This window comes from Erythranthe guttata, chromosome 7 (genome assembly GCF_056151865.1).
Source record: "Erythranthe guttata isolate IM_541 chromosome 7, IM_541, whole genome shotgun sequence".
NCBI classification, from domain to species: domain Eukaryota; kingdom Viridiplantae; phylum Streptophyta; class Magnoliopsida; order Lamiales; family Phrymaceae; genus Erythranthe; species Erythranthe guttata.
Window position 1 is genome coordinate 2,539,984 of NC_142539.1, and position 18,654 is coordinate 2,558,637.

The 18,654-nt window shown below is 41.9% G+C and overlaps 2 protein-coding genes and 1 long non-coding RNA gene across 3 annotated transcripts; 1 reads left to right on the plus strand and 2 right to left on the minus strand.

The window, feature by feature from the left end:
- Window positions 1–574: 574 nt before the first annotated feature.
- LOC105970774 (uncharacterized) lies at window positions 575–2,823 on the minus strand. The gene is made up of 3 exons (XR_016032127.1): window positions 1,285–2,823; window positions 1,048–1,202; window positions 575–922 (listed from the first exon to the last, which is right to left on the minus strand). It is a non-coding gene; the product is annotated as an uncharacterized LOC105970774 (long non-coding RNA).
- On the plus strand, window positions 881–3,118 carry LOC105970772 (WAT1-related protein At4g08300). Its single transcript, XM_012995602.2, has 7 exons — window positions 881–1,217; window positions 1,318–1,380; window positions 1,457–1,573; window positions 1,665–1,899; window positions 2,133–2,291; window positions 2,378–2,529; window positions 2,633–3,118. The coding sequence occupies exons 1-7, from the start codon at window positions 1,024–1,026 to the stop codon at window positions 2,772–2,774; spliced, it is 1,062 nt and encodes a 353-aa protein (XP_012851056.2). The 5' UTR covers window positions 881–1,023; the 3' UTR covers window positions 2,775–3,118.
- Window positions 3,119–3,275: 157 nt separating this feature from the next.
- On the minus strand, window positions 3,276–5,457 carry LOC105970773 (transcription factor bHLH104). The gene is made up of 5 exons (XM_012995603.2): window positions 5,146–5,457; window positions 4,796–4,879; window positions 4,099–4,176; window positions 3,770–3,932; window positions 3,276–3,680 (listed from the first exon to the last, which is right to left on the minus strand). The coding sequence occupies exons 1-5, from the start codon at window positions 5,283–5,285 to the stop codon at window positions 3,432–3,434; spliced, it is 714 nt and encodes a 237-aa protein (XP_012851057.2). The 5' UTR covers window positions 5,286–5,457; the 3' UTR covers window positions 3,276–3,431.
- Between the last annotated feature and the right edge of the window lie 13,197 nt (window positions 5,458–18,654).

Sequence of the window (18,654 nt, forward strand, 5' to 3'; positions counted from 1 at the left end):
ATGTAATAAGTTGTGGGGTGACTTCATGATGACAGTGAGTGGAATTTAGATGTTTTTTAATTAAAAAAGTCACCCATCTAAATATCCCTTTATTTTATGAGTAATATTTGATCATGGATAGGTTTTAAGCTTAAATTACGAAATAACCTCTCATGTTTGGGTAATTACAATCACCCCTCAAGTATCAATTTTCTTACACGTCCATCACCCCTCAAGTATCAATTTTCTTACACGTCCATATTTGCAGTGTCAAATTTAGTGGAATCTTCTAGATTATGTGGAATATTCTCTAGTTTGTACCGTTTTACCGTATTCGAGCTCCACATTTTGAAACAAGATGATAAGATGTGTCTTTTTGGTTTGTAAATATCAGATTGTCGTGCATCAGAAACTGCATTTTGCACAAAACGAGCATAAACTAGAGAACATTCCACGGAACCTAGAAGATTATGTTGAATTTGACACCATAAAGGTTGAAGTGTAAGAAAAAATTCACAGTTGAGGCGGGTGGTTGTAATTATCCAAACATTAGGAGTTTTTTTGTAATTTGACCTCACCTCAGGGGTGGCCGTAATTTAACCAAAAAAATTATTATTACTTGCAACAACCAGAAACAGAAAAAGAACAAAGAAAAGGATGAAAACAAACAACAGAAGAACTTTATTAAAAGACAATGCCCAAAATTAGCAACTTCTACCAGACTTCAGTTTTTTTTTTTTTTTTTTTTGCAATAATACTTGTGATCTATAAATCGTGCACGTATATACATTAACGCAACAGCATATTTTCGATTCCCCATTCTTCGACTCGATTCTGACATCATGTTGGGAAACTGTCAGGTCTCGGGCCCATAACATGGAACATGATACCAAAAAACAACATGCAACAAGAATCAAATCAATCCTCACTTGTTCTTTTCTTCCTATATTATTACCAGTGGCGAACATTTGTAAGAAAATGCAGTTTGTGAAGAGAGTACGACAATAAACCTTTTTAATTCTCCAAAAAACGAGAAGCAAAAAAATGCAGCCGATTACGGGATTTTACCTGCGTTTCAAGCCTCACATTCTGATGGTTCTTGCTCAGATAGCCTACACTTTCATGTACATCATTACGGAAGCTTCGTTCAACCACGGCATGAACCCTTTCGTCTACGTTACTTACCGGCACATAGTTGCCGGTGTAATAACGCTGCCTTTTGCCTATTTCATCGAAAGGTAAAATCAAAACATTCAGCAACACAAATTAATAACACAACCTTGTTGAAAAAGGTAAGACACTAACCAGTGGAATTTTTCTCGATAAAAAAAAATGCAGAAAAATTCGACCAAAACTGACGTTGGCTCTTTTCCTGGAGATCTTTGTCCTCTCTCTTCTCGGGTAAGAAAACCACATCGGCATATTTCTTGTAATTAATTCAAGAAACGATTTTCAGACATTAAACTATAATTTGCAGGGTGAGTTTGACACTAAACATGTACTTCACGAGCTTGAAATACACGTCTCCAACGCTACTGGCATGCATGGTCAATACTATAGCTTCCTTGACATTTATACTAGCTGTTATACTCAGGTAAATAAAATAAATATATGCAAGAAAAAGACTATAGTTTATACGAACATTCATACCGGAATTTTCAAAACATGGATTTTTATTTTTGCAGAATGGAGATCGTAAATATTCGCAACCCTCGAGGGATTGCGAAAATCCTAGGAACAGTAGTCTCGTTGGTCGGTGTAATGACTATGACATTGTACAAGGGACCAGCTCTGAAAAACATCGGACATGCACTTATACATATAAAAGGAAGCACAGGCGTTGTAGAGGGGAACTGGTTGAAGGGTTCTCTTCTTACCGTTGCAAGCTGCATCACATGGTCTATTTGGTACATCATGCAGGTATTTAAAAAAAATCCAATTTTTTTTTTACGAGCATATGAATATCGAATCATAAAAGGGTCTCTGAAAATATGATCGATAAGGAGATTAATAATGCTTCAAACATATTTTTGTTCGGCTCAAATCATTTAACAATATCTTAAAGAAAGAGTAGTGAAATAAAATTCTCTGACATCAAACATAAGCTTGTACAGTCGATAGAAAAAACTTACAGATCAGTTTATACTATGCAGGCATATACTCTGAAAAGATATCCAGCACAGCTTTCACTGACCACATGGATGAATTTTGTCGGAGCAGCACAGTCGGCTGTATTCACAGTTATCGTACAGCACAAACGAGCCGCATGGACAATCGGTTTCAATATTGATCTCTGGTCTACCTTATACGGTGTAAGATTTCAACAAATTACGATAATATTTGCAATCACGATGAAATTAAATTTGAACTAACCTCGTTCGCTGTAAGGAAATTACAGGGAGTAGTTATCTCGGGTATAGTGACTTTTGTTCAACTGTGGTGCACGGAAGCTAAGGGGCCGGTATTCGTGACAATGTTTAATCCCCTTTCGACATTGCTGGTTGCAGCTTTAGCGTATTTCGTACTTGGTGAAAAATTGAACGTTGGAAGGTATGTGCTAGTTTACATATATACCCCTCTCTGTGAGTGTGTGATGTGGACTAAAACTGCATTCGTGGTTCTAATTTTTCAATCTCGTGTGCTTTATTCGCAGCATACTAGGTGGAGTTATTGTTGTTATGGGACTCTACTTGCTACTATGGGGAAAAGAACTCGACGAAGCACAGATAAATCTGAAAGGGAATGAAGAACCGAAATTCTCTTCTGATGAAAATAATTTTAAAGGAGAAGCATAGAAGTTCTTGATATTTCCTTGGCCAGAAAAAAAGAAGAAAAAAAAAAAAAGCACAAATAATATATGTAGTATTGAGACACGAGAAACAATCAAAGCACTCATGCCTGCAGTATGGAGAAACAAAAGACAAATTTGAGTAGCCTATGGTTATTCGAGTACTAAATTTCTTTAGATCCTAACAACGTAAAAAGCAAGAAAGATATTTCGACATCTTGTGGGAAGCATTTTGTATTTGAGTAGCTCACTAAACCGTCTATCATGACATAGTCAAGGAAGAGCATTTACCTCATTCGACGTATGCATTCTCAAACCGAGTAAAATAAATGGCACCAATTCCTCGGAAAATCTGAATATCCTATTTGATATCCATAAGCACCTCTGCCTGTAATAAATACCATGATGGCATGACGATAAAGATGCTCTCAACATAAAAAAAAAAAGTTACAAATAAAGACAAGGATATAATATAATGTAAACGGAGTTGAAAAGATTAGACACAAGATGGTAAATGATAATGTAATCCATAGCTTTTAAGATCTTTCCATTTGTCCAATACCCGATGACAGATTAACTGAACCAAGATTAAATTAACCAGCACCTAATTATTATTTACAATTATGTATGAATCTTCTTCGAACAGCAGCAATTTGTGCGAATATCAAGCGGCAGGTGGCCTGAGCTCGTGGTCTTGGGAAGTGTCACGGGTTGACTGTGGTAGATAATGCCACATTGGAACAAACCCGTAATTGGGAAACATCGGCACTTTGTTTACCTCAGCTTGATATAACGGCGGATGAGCTGGCATGAACCCGATCGGCGAAACACTCGTGGTTTTCAACTGCTGCTCTATTTTTCCTTTATCTGCCTTAAGCGTCAGTTTCTCTTCACGAAGCTCATTCTTCTCAGCCTGTTTTAGAATAAAAAAAAGTGATTGGCTGTTTCATTATTAAAAAGAACTGCAGAATTACGAATTGCTGCATAAATGTGCTGTCTAACCTTCAAGCTTTTTATCTCTTCCAAAAGCCTTTCGTTCATCTCTGTGTATTCCTGGGTATCAGCTTTCAGCTGGTTTAGAGCTCTTATGGCATCGGTGAGTATGGCCAATTTGTCAGTTTTCACGGGTTTTCCAGGTTGCAATACAGCACACAATTCCGAGAACCTGCATTAAGAAAAAAAAAAATTTATTCTATTTGTAGAAAAAACAATCTGTGTATACTGTGTCTGAGCTAATAATTGAAGTATTCGGACGCATTGGAAAGGGTTACATACAATTCATCATTTGCTCTGAATAAATATGCATTAAGAACAGAATATTATTTTCCTACCTCTCATTTAACTTCTCTCTCCTCATTCTCTCACGGCATGCTTTTGTTCCGGTTCCACCATCTGGATCACTGCGCCCCCTGCGTACACAACCAACAAAGACAAAAAAAACTTTTGCTGTTAATTTAATACATTTAATTAAAACCATCAAAAAACTATATTTTAACTTTAGGTTACTCATAAATTCAGGTGAGTGACACGATTGGTCTGTCTGAGAAGTAAAGTGCACATAAATTTTTTGATTGTCAAATACATAAATTGTTAGTTCCATTTCTAAATTCACCAGTGAACCCGTATTTTCTTTTCCTAAATCTTTGTTTCATTTCAAGACAGTCATATTTTACGGGAAATAAAATGCTTAAAGTGGAAGTCAAACGAAGGAAACTGATTGTTAATCTTCAACGATTCGTTGTGTAAACAGTATACCTATTTACTCATACTTTGGTCTTAAATCTTAACAGAAGCAGATGCTTACAGAAATACTACTCGAATCGATCAACTTATCCTCTATCATGCATAGATCACAAAATACAGAGTACGCAAATCTATGTAATTTTCTGCGTAGTCCTACGCGTTATTATGCTCGTACTCGTTTTTTAACTTTCCTGATGTTTCAATCTACTCAAAATCATTCATTTCTATTGAATTCAATATCTATTGAAACATGGGCTATGCCTAAGATAATTCCACGAATTTTACCTCTTTCTACGAAATTCTCTCTCTGCACATTCGCTTACTTGCGATGAAGTTTCGCTGATCGAAACATCCACTGCCATACCAACACTGCAATAAGTCAATATAACACGATCAATATAAATAAAAAGCCTTTATTTTTCTATTTAAAAAAATAACAAAATTCAACTAATCTACATCTCATAGGCAAAATCCCAGCATCAATCACGATCTAGCTGTGTCACACCAAAATTCAATTAAAAAATTAACAAAAACATTACTTTTTTGGACAAATGTTGCAACACTGGCTCAATTTCAAACCCGGAAAACTAAAACCTTCAGGAAAAAAAAATGTAAAATTAAATTCCGACACTCACTTTTGGGTCTGCTGCGGCGGCGGAGGGTTCCGACTAAGATCGGCCGGCGGAACGACGTCGTCTAACAGGCTGCTGTAATCGAGCAAGTCACACCAGCAATTCTCATCGAAAGACTCCACATGAACGTGGTGGTGATTCATTTTCTAAACCTAATTTCAAAATCGACTAAGAACAATCGTTGGATTCAGGAGGTGGGAATTTAATCGAATGATAAGGAATTTCTCTGTTTTTGGGGGAGAGAGAAGAAAGGATTTGGGGATTTTGAGGTTAGGAACAGAGCCAATGAGAAGAGGACACGTGGATGAAATGGTCAAAACAAATTATTGAAGTTAGCGAAATTAGCAATTATTTATTTTTATTTTTTTTCTGACGAGCGTTGAAAGCTGGATGTGTGACATTTGATTTGATTATACATGATTTAATAAATAAAAATTAAGTTTCTTTAATATTTATGTTTCAATCACATACTGATTTGGTCCGTGGGGCTCTTCCTCGCGTCCTCTAAGCTCTCTGTCGGATTCCGGTAGAAAAAAGACCTGCAACGCCGGGAGGTGTTCCCGGCGGGAAAGCTCCGACGATCAAGTCAGTATGATTTCAAAGCGAGTTTTTAGAAAGTACGTAAAAGTGTGTGAAGAATGTATATTATCTGTGTGGAAAAACGCAATATCATTCCCTATTTATAAATGAGGAAACCTTGGCCTCCAAGGTTTCCTTTTTAGGGTTTTTTCCCCTCAAGCCATTGTGTGTATTGGGCCTTTTATAACCCTGGGCTCGATTTACCACGAGCCGATACTGGGCCTGCGAGCCGAAGTTCCGCAGTTCGTCGTTGAGGTCGTACGACCTAATGGTCTTTTTATATCATTGGGCTGAATTGCCATGGGCCTTTTGTCGTGGGCCTAATTCGTATTGGATCTTCCCAGAATGGCCCGTATCAACTACTCCCCCCTACTCCTTAATTATCGGGCGAGATAAAACTTCTGTTTTGTCCCGTTCGATGAATATGGAGTATGGAGTGCGAGGTAACAGTTCGTTTTAGCGTTTAATCTTTGATGGGGAAGCGTGCTCTACCGCCTTCTGCTGTCCTATCAATCAATGCAGTCGATTCGAGTTCCCTAGGTCATAATGAGGGAATTTCAATCGGTGCTTTCCGCGCCGAATTCGAGGCGGCCTGCTTTTGATCTCGTTCGTCCGAATGAGTGGTTGAGATCTAATTTCCTCTTATCTCTTTCCCTATAAATACCTCATTAACCCAACTTGTAAAAGTTTTTTCTTTTTGCCTACACGTCTCTCCTCCTGCTTGATTTCTGGTGATTCCATTTTCTGAGACAGAGCTTTCCTCCCTCAAGCCCACTCTTTCTCTCTAGCCAAGGTATTACTTCTCTTCCCCATCTTTTATTACCTCCATCTTATTCTTCAATTCGATAATGTCAGCCCATTCCCCTGACCCTTTTGGCCAAAAAGCGCCTTCCGGGGAGGGGGGTGAAAACCCTGCTTTTTCTATCTCTTCTTCGTCGGAGGAGGGGCCTTACTTCTCCCCTTCGGGTAAACTCTTGGAACGACCCAAGAAGAAGGGCAAGAAAGAGGTTTCTTCTTCTGCGAGGAGTGGTTCGCCCTCCGTATCTGGGGGGAGGGATTTAGATGACCAATGGGGGCCCAGTACCCTGACCGACATAGATCTGGCTAACTTAGTCCGCGACATAGGCCTTTCCACCGATGTCGAGTTGATTCTTCCTTCGCGAGATGACCGTCCTTTAACTCCCCCCTTAGGTTTCAGTACTTGGTTTTCAGAGCAGTTTTATTTCGGTCTGTCCTTCCCTATCTCGCCTTGGTTTTCTGAAATTGCCCAGCTATGTAATGTGTCCCTTAATCAATTCCACCCTCACGCTATAATAATTATGACGGGATTCCGTATGCTATGTGCTTGGTCGGGGGTGATTCCTACACCAGCTCGATTCCGAAGTGTCATGGTATTGAAAAATTCCAGTCCTTTCCATGTTTCTATCTCGGCTCGTCCGGGTTTTAAAATTCTGATGCCACCTAATAAAACCGATGGGTGGCAAGGTCATTATTTCTTTGCCAGAAATCCTGTTGACACGCCCTATTTATGTCCTTGGCTCGCCACCCTACCTGAAAAGAAAAGAGGTAAACCTTTGGCGGTTGACGAATGTTTATTAAAAATGATATCCCATTTTCAACCGAGTCACGGCGTCCCGGATAGCCTCACCAGCTTTCCGCCGATGCTCCGCCACTTCCGTTTTCACGACAACGGCACATATTCTCTAACTCGAGAAGATTTAGGTGGGTTCGGTTATAACACTAATTCTTACTTCGACTCACTGTCTCACTTGGGTCGGTTTGTCTTTTGTTGCTTCGCTAATTATGTACTTGAATGTCTCGTATCTCACCCACGTATCTCCCCTTGCCCGTTTGTTTTGGTTCGTAGATCTAAGGATGAAGAGGATGTTCCGAGGTGACAAGCCGGCTACCCGTCCGTCCGATCCGGAACCTGGGTTCGAGGCGTCTGAGTTTCAGCGTCCTCTAATCGCCGAATCCGAGAAAAGATCCTCGGAGGAAGGGGCTCTAAGGCCCAGGCCATCGAAGAAAAACGCCGCTCCTCCTCGCGCCCGTGGTGGACCTGCTTCGCGAACTGAGGATTCTGAGCCTCTTAAACAATCCTCTGCGATAGTTCTCGCCCAGTCACCGCCTCCTTCCTCGACCGAAGAGGTGGTAGAGCGAGAACCTGCTCCGAAGAAACGGAGATCTGAGCTGGCCCTTGGGGCGGCTGGGTCAGCTTTACCGGCCGACTTTGGACTATACCTCTGCCGGAATGCTGAAAACGCCATTGCTGCGTGCCGGTCCTTGGCATTCCCCACCGATGTCGCCCATTTCGGGCAAATGAGTAAGGGCGACCGACTTGAGTTGCTTCTCCATAACATTACACAGGTTTGTTTCACTCTGTCTTTGTGAATCAATCTTTGCCATTGCATCTTGTATTTAAGATTAACTCTATTTAACCTCTTTGTGGGTGCAGCAATTCGCCATCGCCTTTTCGGGTCCTTTGGGGTGGGACGATGTGTCACGCGAGGCGTATGATAATCAGAGGAAAGAGGTGATGCAGCTCCGGAAGGAAGTCCGGGGTTTAAAGGAGAGCCTGGGGATGTCGGAGTCTTCGAAGGAGGGGCTGTTTGCCGAAGTGAAGAGGCTGAAAGAGAGAGAAAAAATCCTTGAAGCTGAAAAAGACTCCCTTGCATCCCACAATGCCAGTTTGGAGGAGAAAGCTAAGGGGCTTTCCAACGAGCTGTTCGCAGCTGGAGTACAAGCTTCCACCAATTTCACCGAAGGGGTGAAAGAGGGGCAAAGGTTGTTCCCGGGGTCGCCCGAGGGTCTTCGCTTCATCGAGGAGTTTGTTCGCCGCTTCTTTCACCGATTATGGCGTTCCACCACTTTTACTCGAGAAGCTTCAGGTTTAGCTCGTTTCTTCTTTTCGTCAGCGGTTGCGGCTGTTCGGAAGAGGTTAGGCGGTGCTGGCATCGAGTTCCCGTTGGTGGAAAACGAACTGGCGGAGGACCTCCCCGACGACGTGATCCCGGGTTTTGAGGGGGATGTAAATGAGGATCCCAACTTAGAGTGGTGGAGGCCGGTTTATCAAGGCCTTGTTGAAGAATTCTCCCGTCAAGGGGCTATCACCGACTTTGCCGGAGATATTGGGGCCCTTGGAACGGCGGTTAGTTCCGAAGAGGCACAGCCAGGTCTCGTTTCGCCGCCCCCTCCGGATGCTGAGAATCGGAGTGAAGCAGACACGGCCATCCCGAAGTGAAGACTATGAAGAAAACTTAACCTTTTTCTGTTTTGTATTCTGAATATGTATCTTTTTTTTAAACATTATATTTTTTACTCCCTTTTTGTCATGTATCCTTAGCAATTCCTCCGTTTTTCCATATGTTCAGAAGCGTCTTTATTCGTTTTTCAAATTCGTGCTTCGAGCTTTGATATTCATCTTGTCTTGACTTCAAGTTCAATTCATGTTTCCATATCTCAGATCATTCTCATTTGTGCTTATCCTCTAAGCTTATCAGTTAACTTGATCTCAGAAAACTGTTTTTATATTTCAACTTGATGCTTGACCTCATCATCTCGCTTATGAATACGCGACTTAGCGCTGCAACAGAAAACACAAACCATTGTCACACTAAAACATGCTTTTTACTTACTTTAGTAAAACACGCGATTTAACGTCATAGTGAAACACGCGTTTTAACGCCACAGTGAAACACGCGAGTTAACGCCACAATGAAACACGCGAGTTAACGCCACAATAAAACACGCGAGTTAACGCCACAATAAAACACGCGAGTTAACGCCACAATGAAACACGCGAGTTAACGCCACAGTGAAACACGCGAGTTAACGCCACAATAAAACACGCGAGTTAACGCCACAATGAAACACGCGAGTTAACGCCACAATGAAACACGCGAGTTAACGCCACAGTGAAACACGCGAGTTAACGCCACAATGAAACACGCGAGTTAACGCCACAATAAAACACGCGAGTTAACGCCACAGTAAAACACGCGAGTTAACGCCACAATAAAACACGCGAGTTAACGCCACAATAAAACACGCGAGTTAACGCCACAATGAAACACGCGAGTTAACGCCACAATGAAACACGCGAGTTAACGCCACAGTAAAACACGCGAGTTAACGCCACAATGATACACGCGAGTTAACGCCACAATGAAACACGCGAGTTAACGCCACAATAAAACACGCGAGTTAACGCCACAGTTATAACTTAAGTAAATAACACAAGTACTTTTTTAACGTGGAAACCCTCCAAATAAGGAGAGAAAAAACCACGGGGCCTAGCCCAGATCGGAAAATGGATGTTTATTAATGGTTGTTTTGTCTGTACAAGGTGTGTCTCGATTTTGCTGGCGTAATTGCCTCGATTTCCTTTATCTCTCTCTTTTTTTTTTTTTTTTTTTTTTTTTTTTTTTTTTTTTTTTTTTTTTTTTTTTTTTTTTTTTTTTTTTTTTTTTTTTTTTTTTTTTTTTTTTTTTTTTTTTTTTTTTTTTTTTTTTTTTTTTTTTTTTACGCGAAGAAGCGTTTCAGATGTATTATGTTCCAAGCCCGAGGTAACGGCTTCCCGTCGATGTCTGCCAACTCATATCCTCCGCCGGCCAAACACCTGGTGACTGTGTATGGTCCTTCCCAATTAGCCTCCAACTTTCCGTGTGTTTTAGCGCGTCCGCTCGTCGCAAGACGAGGTCTCCGATCTGGAATGAGCGGGACCGCACCCCTTGATCATACCGAGCTTTGATCAAGTTTTTACTTCTTTCCATGTGCAAATACGCCGTTTCCCGAAGATCGAAAACTTCGTCCAGTTGCGATCTTAAAGCATCATCGTTTGTTACTTCGTCAAATGCGGCGATGCGGAGTGTGTCCATTGCCACTTCGACCGGTATAACCGCTTCAGTTCCGTAGGTTAACCGGAACGGTGTTTCGCCAGTAGCTGCTTTGGTTGTGGTCCGGTAAGACCAGAGGACGGAGGGCAACTCGTCTACCCAACTTCCACCTAGCTCGTCTAACCTTTTCTTCAACCCATTGACAATGGTCCGGTTTACGGACTCCACTTGTCCATTGGCCTGGGGGTGCGCTACTGCTACAAATTTTTGTGCAATTTTCATCTCTTCGCACCAAGCTCGGATTTTCTTACCGTTGAACTGAGTGCCGTTGTCCGATACAAGGCTTCGAGGTAGGCCAAATCGACAGCAGATATTCTTCCAAATGAAGTGCATGACTTCGTCTTCTGAAATTTTCGACAAGGCTTCAGCTTCAACCCACTTAGTGAAGTAGTCTACCGCGACAATGATGAACTTTTTCCGACCCGTGGTTTGAGGGAATGGCCCCACCAGGTCGATTCCCCATTGGGCGAAAGGGCATGGAGCACTCATGATGGTCATTTCTTCCCCCGGTTTGTGGATGAGCGAGGCATATTTTTGGCATTGTACGCAGTGTTGAACATATCGGTGCGTGTCTTTCTTCATGCCAGGCCAGTAATATCCGGCCCGATGTAATTTCTGCATTAGGGCCCGAGCTCCTCCGTGCTCACCACAACCACCTCGATGCACTTCATCCAGAACATGCTTTACCTCCTGCTTTCCCAAACACCTTGCATCTACTGTGGTGAAGTTTCTTTTATATAATGTCCCATGCCGTACGTAAAAGTGCCTTGCCTTATATGCCAAACGGTGCTGCTCCCTCTTGGTGCCAGCTCGCTCTCCTCTGAAGTATTTGAATAACGGTGTTCTCCAATCCGGCTCTTCGTCTATTACCATTACGCCCGTCGTTGGGGTAGGGGCAATAAGGATAGTGATCTTTCTTTCAATACAATCGACGACTGACGACCCGACTTTAGCGAGGAAATCAGCTCGCTGGTTGTCGTTTCTCGGAATTTGATGCATGGTACAGACTTCAAAAGCTTCTTGCACAGCTCGGGCTTTATTTACATAACTTTTCATTCTATCGTTTTTTATTTCGTAGTCCCCTTCGAGTTGGTGTATTACCAATTGAGAGTCGGAGTATATTCGCACCACTCGCGCCCCGAGCTCTTGAGCGATCTCCATACCTCGGATAAAGGCTTCATACTCTGCCTCATTATTGGAGACCCGAGGTAACCTAACGGCAAACTCAACTTCCGTTCCAGTGGGATCAATAACTATTATCCCTGCCCCTGCTCCTGTGGTTGTAGATGAACCATCCACATAAATTTTCCACTCCTTCTCGATGGGTATCCTGGTGGTTTCTCGGATGAAATCTGCCAGCGCCTGTCCTTTGACCGAGGTACGGGGTTGGTATTGGATCTCGTATTGTCCCAGCTCGATGGCCCATTTAACAATTCGCCCTGACGCGGTAGGCTGACCTAGTGTCTGCCGAAGGGGTAAGCTTGTGCGAATCACCATGGTATGCGACAGGAAATAAGGCCGGAGTCGTCGCGTAGTGAGGACCAGTGCGTACGCTATTTTCTCGACTTCGGAATATCGGCTTTCCGACGTAGTGAGGATCTTACTAGTATAGTAGATCGGCCTTTGTTGATTATTAACTTCCTTAAACAACACCGAACTGATGGACTCATCGCCCACTGACAAGTATACAAACAGGGTTTCGCCCTTTTCGGGGGTGCTAAGAATCGGCAAGCAAGTGAGAGATCGTTTTAATGCTTCGAATGCGAGCTGGCATTCGGTGGTCCATTCGAACTGAGCTGTTTTCCTTAGTACTTTGAAGAAAGGCAGGCTCTTATCAGCCATTCGTGATATAAACCGAGCTAGGGCTACAACTTTTCCTGCCAAGGATTGGACTTCCTTGATGGAACGAGGAGGTGTCATCTGAAGTACGGCCTCAACTTTATCTTGGTTTACCTTAATGCCTTCCCGATTAACAACGTATCCCAGGAACTTTCCCGCTTGTACTGCGAATGCACACTTAGCAGGGTTCAACTTCATTCCATATAAACGAAGAGTTGCAAAGGTCTCAGCTAGGTCTGCGAGATGCGTAGAGCGCCTCTTGCTTTTAACTAACATGTCATCAACATAAACTTCAATGTTGCGTCCGAGTTGGGCCCGAAACATCCTATCCATTAGTCGCTGATACGTGGCTCCCGCATTTTTCAGGCCGAAAGGCATCACCACGTAACAGTAAGTCCCCGTGGCGGTGACAAAACTTACTGCTGGCTGGTCCTTTTCGTCTAGCGGAATTTGGTGGTATCCCTGCGAGGCATCCATCATGCTAAGTAGTTCGCATCCAGCGGTGGCATCTACAAGCTGATCTATGCGAGGTAAGGGATAATCGTCTTTCGGGCAAGCCTTATTCAAGTCCCGAAAATCGATACACATTCGCCATTGGCCATTGGCTTTCTGCACTAACACCGCATTGGACAGCCATGTAGGGAACTGGATTTCCCGGATGTGTCCGATTTCCAGAAGTCGCTGCACTTCCTTTTGTATGATTTCGTCCTTTTCGGTACCGAAGTGCCGTCGTTTTTGTTTGACAGGTTTACACTCGGGCCGCAAATTGAGCCTGTGCACAACAGTACGAGGTGAGATACCAGTTAGGTCACTTGGTTGCCATGCGAAGACGTCTTCATTACATCGTAGTAACGCTATTAGCTCGTCTCGGAGAGATGGTTCTAAATCCTTGCTTATCCGGGTTTGTTTCATCATTCCGGGGACGAGATCAATCATCATTAATTCGTCCATAGGTTGTACATGATTAGTCTTATCCTCGGGGTCAATTCGAGGGCGTTTCTCGTCTCCCAAATCTTCTTTGGTGAGGGTATCACGTCGGCCTTTCTCTGCTACTTTAACCATTTCGACATAACACGATCTCGATTGGGCTTGGTCGCCCCTGACCTCTCCCACCGTTCCATCAACTGGAAACTTAAGCTTTTGATGAATGGTTGAAGGGACCGCCCGAAAGGTATGTAACATCGGTCGCCCTATCACGATATTATACGAGGTTGGCGATCCTTCGACAATGACGAAATTGACGGTTTGAGTGCGTATTCGAGGTGGCGTTCCTATAGTGACGGGGATTTTAACTTGTCCAACCGGCGTCAGGGATCCTCCCGTGAACCCAAATATCGGAGTAGTGACAGGGAAGATTGGGAGGTCAAGCTCCATTTGCAGGAAACATTCGTAGGATATGACATCCACCGAACTTCCTGGATCAACGAAGGCGCGAGCGACATCGTACCCCCCAACGTTAATCGTGATGAGGAGAGGGTCACAGTGGAAATCCTCTAGGTCCGCTTCATCTTCCGGACCAAACGAGATAGTGGGATATTGACGATACTTCGGTGTCGAGATTTGGCAAACCTCATGATTATTTTTGAGGCTACCGAGGTGGCGTCTCCTAGCCCGGTGAGTATCTCCTCCCGTAGGACCCCCCGAAATCATCTGAATGTACCCTCTTTTCGGTGCTGGTGGTGGTGGCGGTGCTCGTGGCGGGTTCCCAAACTGGGCTTCACGCTTTTGTCCCCGAGGTGAATCTATCTTCACAAAATCCCCGATTTTGTTATCTCTGATGAGACGTTCCACTTCGTCCTTCAGATGTGCGCAATCGTCGGTCGTATGTCCATATTCATTATGAAAACGGCAAAAAGTACCCAACGTTGGATCTCGACGGGGGGCTCCGCGAGCAGTTCGAGGCCATCGAAGATCAGCCCTCTTCTCAATCGCGCACAACACCTGGGACAGAGGAGCCGTAAGGGGCTGATATGATTGAAAACGAGATCCCTTAGCATCCGGGACAATACTCCGACTAGGGGCATTGGCATCCCTGCGAGGTAACATGAGCTCCCTGCCTTTCTTTACTTCGCTGACTCGTGCATTTGCGACTTGGTGAGATTCTTCCACTTTCTGTTGGCGGGCCTCTTCTAAATTGATGAACCTAGATGCCCTTTCTAATAGGTTATCGAAATCAGGGGACGGCTCCAGCGCCAAAGCTCGGAAAAACTCATCATCTCTCAGTCCTTGAGAAAGAGCTGCCATGAGTACCTCATCACTGGTGGTCGGGACTTCCAGGGTGGCCGAGGTGAACCGTTTGATGTAACTCCTGAGGCTTTCTTTCTCCTTTTGGCGAATGCTAAATAGTGACAGGGAGGTTTTTTTGCACTTCTTTGAGCTGGCGAACTGGTTCATGAAAGCCTTGGCAAATTGCTCGAAAGATTGTACGCTCCCGGAAGGCAGCAAACCGAACCAGGCCTGAGCAGATCCGGCTAGAGTGGTAGCGAAGGCACGACATCTCACCCCTTCTGTGAGCTGATGAAGCGATGCTGTATTGTTGAAACGGCTTAGGTGCTCGGCGGGATCCGATGTGCCATTGTACTCGAACGAAATGGGTCGGTAGCTAGCTGGTATGGGGTCATCATCAAGGTGTTTTGCGAAAGGGCTAGATCCCACGAGATCTCGCGCTGGCCTGTTCCGTAAGGCCTTTAATTCATTCATATCGCGTCTCAGGCTGTCTACCTCGGTCCTGACTCTATGACTATCGCCTCTTCGATTTTCCGAATAACTGTCGCCTTCGTCATCAGCTCGTCCCTCGTTCGGGGAATGTCTGGGATCCCTCCTGAGTCGGTTATCGTGAGGTAAACTTTGGGTGTAGTTTCTGATGGCCGCGGTGATCATGGTTTCCACCTCGTCTCGGGTATACGTGCGCTCATGGGGAGCCTGAGCGGGGGTTGTGGCTGGCCTTCTCGAAGCAGCTTCGCCATCCTGGAACTCGAAAGAGGGGCTGCTTGGAGCGAAGGGGATCCGGCCCTCCTTTTCAGGTGTAAGGAAGCTACACCCCGATTTATCTTTCTGAACGGACGATGGGTCAACCGGTGCACCACGGGCTACCGCATCCAAATCCTTCTGCAAATTCCGGGCGACTGCGTCTTCTCCGTCCATTCTTTCTCCATGTTCTCAGCTCAGATCTGGACTTCCGGGGGTAGATCTGATTTTTCCCGGAAGCTGTTTTTCCAAAACTTCAAGCTTTCCCACAGACGGCGCCACTTGATTTGGTCCGTGGGGCTCTTCCTCGCGTCCTCTAAGCTCTCTGTCGGATTCCGGTAGAAAAAAGACCTGCAACGCCGGGAGGTGTTCCCGGCGGGAAAGCTCCGACGATCAAGTCAGTATGATTTCAAAGCGAGTTTTTAGAAAGTACGTAAAAGTGTGTGAAGAATGTATATTATCTGTGTGGAAAAACGCAATATCATTCCCTATTTATAAATGAGGAAACCTTGGCCTCCAAGGTTTCCTTTTTAGGGTTTTTTCCCCTCAAGCCATTGTGTGTATTGGGCCTTTTATAACCCTGGGCTCGATTTACCACGAGCCGATACTGGGCCTGCGAGCCGAAGTTCCGCAGTTCGTCGTTGAGGTCGTACGACCTAATGGTCTTTTTATATCATTGGGCTGAATTGCCATGGGCCTTTTGTCGTGGGCCTAATTCGTATTGGATCTTCCCAGAATGGCCCGTATCACATACTAGGCTATATTTGGTGCAGTTTTCATCTCATTTTTATTATTTCCTGAAAATGAATTTATGTTTGTTAATATTTTCAAAAGTTTATGTTTGCTCCGTGCATTTGATTGCTACTGTAAAAATATTTGATTCCTATAGTAAAAGAAAAAAAAAATTACTAATAAACAAAAAAAATTATTGATTTTTTTATTTTTGTCTTATAAAATACTTTATTTTCCAACACATTTAAACATAATTTAACTAGGGTTGTGCATGGATCGATTTTAACCACCAACCAATCCATTTTCGACCTATAACTTGTGACGGATAATCAACCATCCCATTTAAGTTGGGTCGATAATCTCAACCAACCAATGTATAGTTGGGTCGATAATGGTTTCCAATATGCTATAAAGTTGGTTAGTCGGGTAATATCGGCCAACCAACTTTATCTATTAATTTATTTTTTATTAATTTTATTTAAAATGTTTAATATTTTTAATTTCAAATTTCTATTTTATATCACATTTATTAAATTGTTTAATATTGACCAAAATCCTAAAAGCAATAAATCTAACCTAATTATCTATTTTGAACTATTTTAATTTTAAGACATATAGCCTAAATATTTGGACGATTATTATTTGTTGAACTATTTATGTTTAATTACAAATTTGCAATATATATGGCTCGTAATGTTTTTAATTTTTTATTTGAAAATTATTGAACTAGTCATTTAATTTATAAAGATATAGTGTTGTAACAACTAATAAAATATTAAATAAAATTAAAAAAATATTTAAATGGATGACTCATCAACAAAATTACCAACCGACCCATTAAATTGGTTGTCAACCATCACCCAACACATGTAAATTGGGTCGATAACGGTTTCCAATATTGATCAAAGTTGGTTGAATGGGTTGGGTTGGTTTTATGGCTGGTTTTTAACCAACCCAACCAACGCACAACCCTAGATTTAACTGCTACACTATATCTTGTCCCATCCCAAAATATAAGCAAAACATAACTTTAATTGTCAAATTATTCCCTCAAACATAATTCCCCAAAATAAAGTAAAAATAACTCTCAAAACGAATCCAAACATATAACTTTTGGTCGAACACCCTAAAAATCAGTTCACCACAAAAAAATAGTAGATTTTTGCATAGAAAACTTCAGAAAAAATTCCTCTCAAATATGATTATTTTTTTAGTACAATTAATTAACATTGTTTTTTAATTCAAAAATAATAATAGTAACATTCTTTCAATTATAATAAATGCCCTTTGAAATAATGATGAGGCATGGAAAAAAAACCCTTCCAAGCAAATAAAATATTGGCCTCACTCATTTTCAACCATAAGATTGTAGTTCAATTTGAACTCAAATTATCTTCCACATGTTAGTTAATGTTCAAGTAACAAATAAATATGAATATAATTTATTAAACTTTGTTTTATAATAAGGTTATGTGGCCTTGCTTTGGGGCCATTTATGTTATGGGAGACCAATTTGTAACAAAAAGTAATGTTTTATTTTTATGATTTTGAGAAGAGATATTTTACATGAAAGAAAATTTGAAAAAATAAAATAATATTTTAGTGTATTATAATAAATATATTTGTTATTGTAGGTGAAGGCCCACTTACCAAGCCCATTAGACCCACGTGCCAAGCCCATTAATTAATCCAAATTCATTAGAGAACTAACTAGTAACTACTAACATTAAACACACTTTAATGCTTCCACTATTTTGAGGGAATGTTTGCAAAACCTTTTGTGTAAGTAGAAGTTATGATTGTGAGTAAAGATGAAGATACATGTTTATTTTAAGAACTTGGGGATGTTCGTATATCCTTTAAAAAACAGAAAAAAACTATAAGCTGTCGATTTATAAGTTGTAGTTGTTTGCAAATCAACTTTATTTTTCAACTTATTTTGGTGAAATGGCTAAAATACCAATACAAAAAGAAGTTAGATATATAAAACAAAAGGATATGGATATAGTTATTTGGGGAGTGTTTTTAGTATAAAAGTTAACTCATACATGTTTTTGAGATTATATCCTAAAGCATATATATTTGCTTCTTCTTCTCGTCTCTTTCTATGCCCATTTATGTACATCCGTCCTTCTGCTAACTTCATTTGTCCTCTTCTGGAGTTATTTGAATCAAACGTCACTGTTGGGTGCTAAATACCAACACGCAAGTGCACGTATCGCAAACAAGTAATAAAGTGGACTCGTGAGAGTCGGATGTCGATCCCACAGGGAATACGCAAATTACCTAATCCTAAGTACCAAATTCTAACAATTATGATTTTTATCCAGCCTACGCAAGTTTGTCAAATTAAATTAATTAAACAACTAAACTCATTAAGAAAGCAAATAACACGGGAAAATATCAATTAAAACGGACCTAGGATTTTATCTTCCCCCTATGCAAGAATTGCTCACCCAAAACCCCTCAATTATGAAATATATGATTCATGATTATTAAC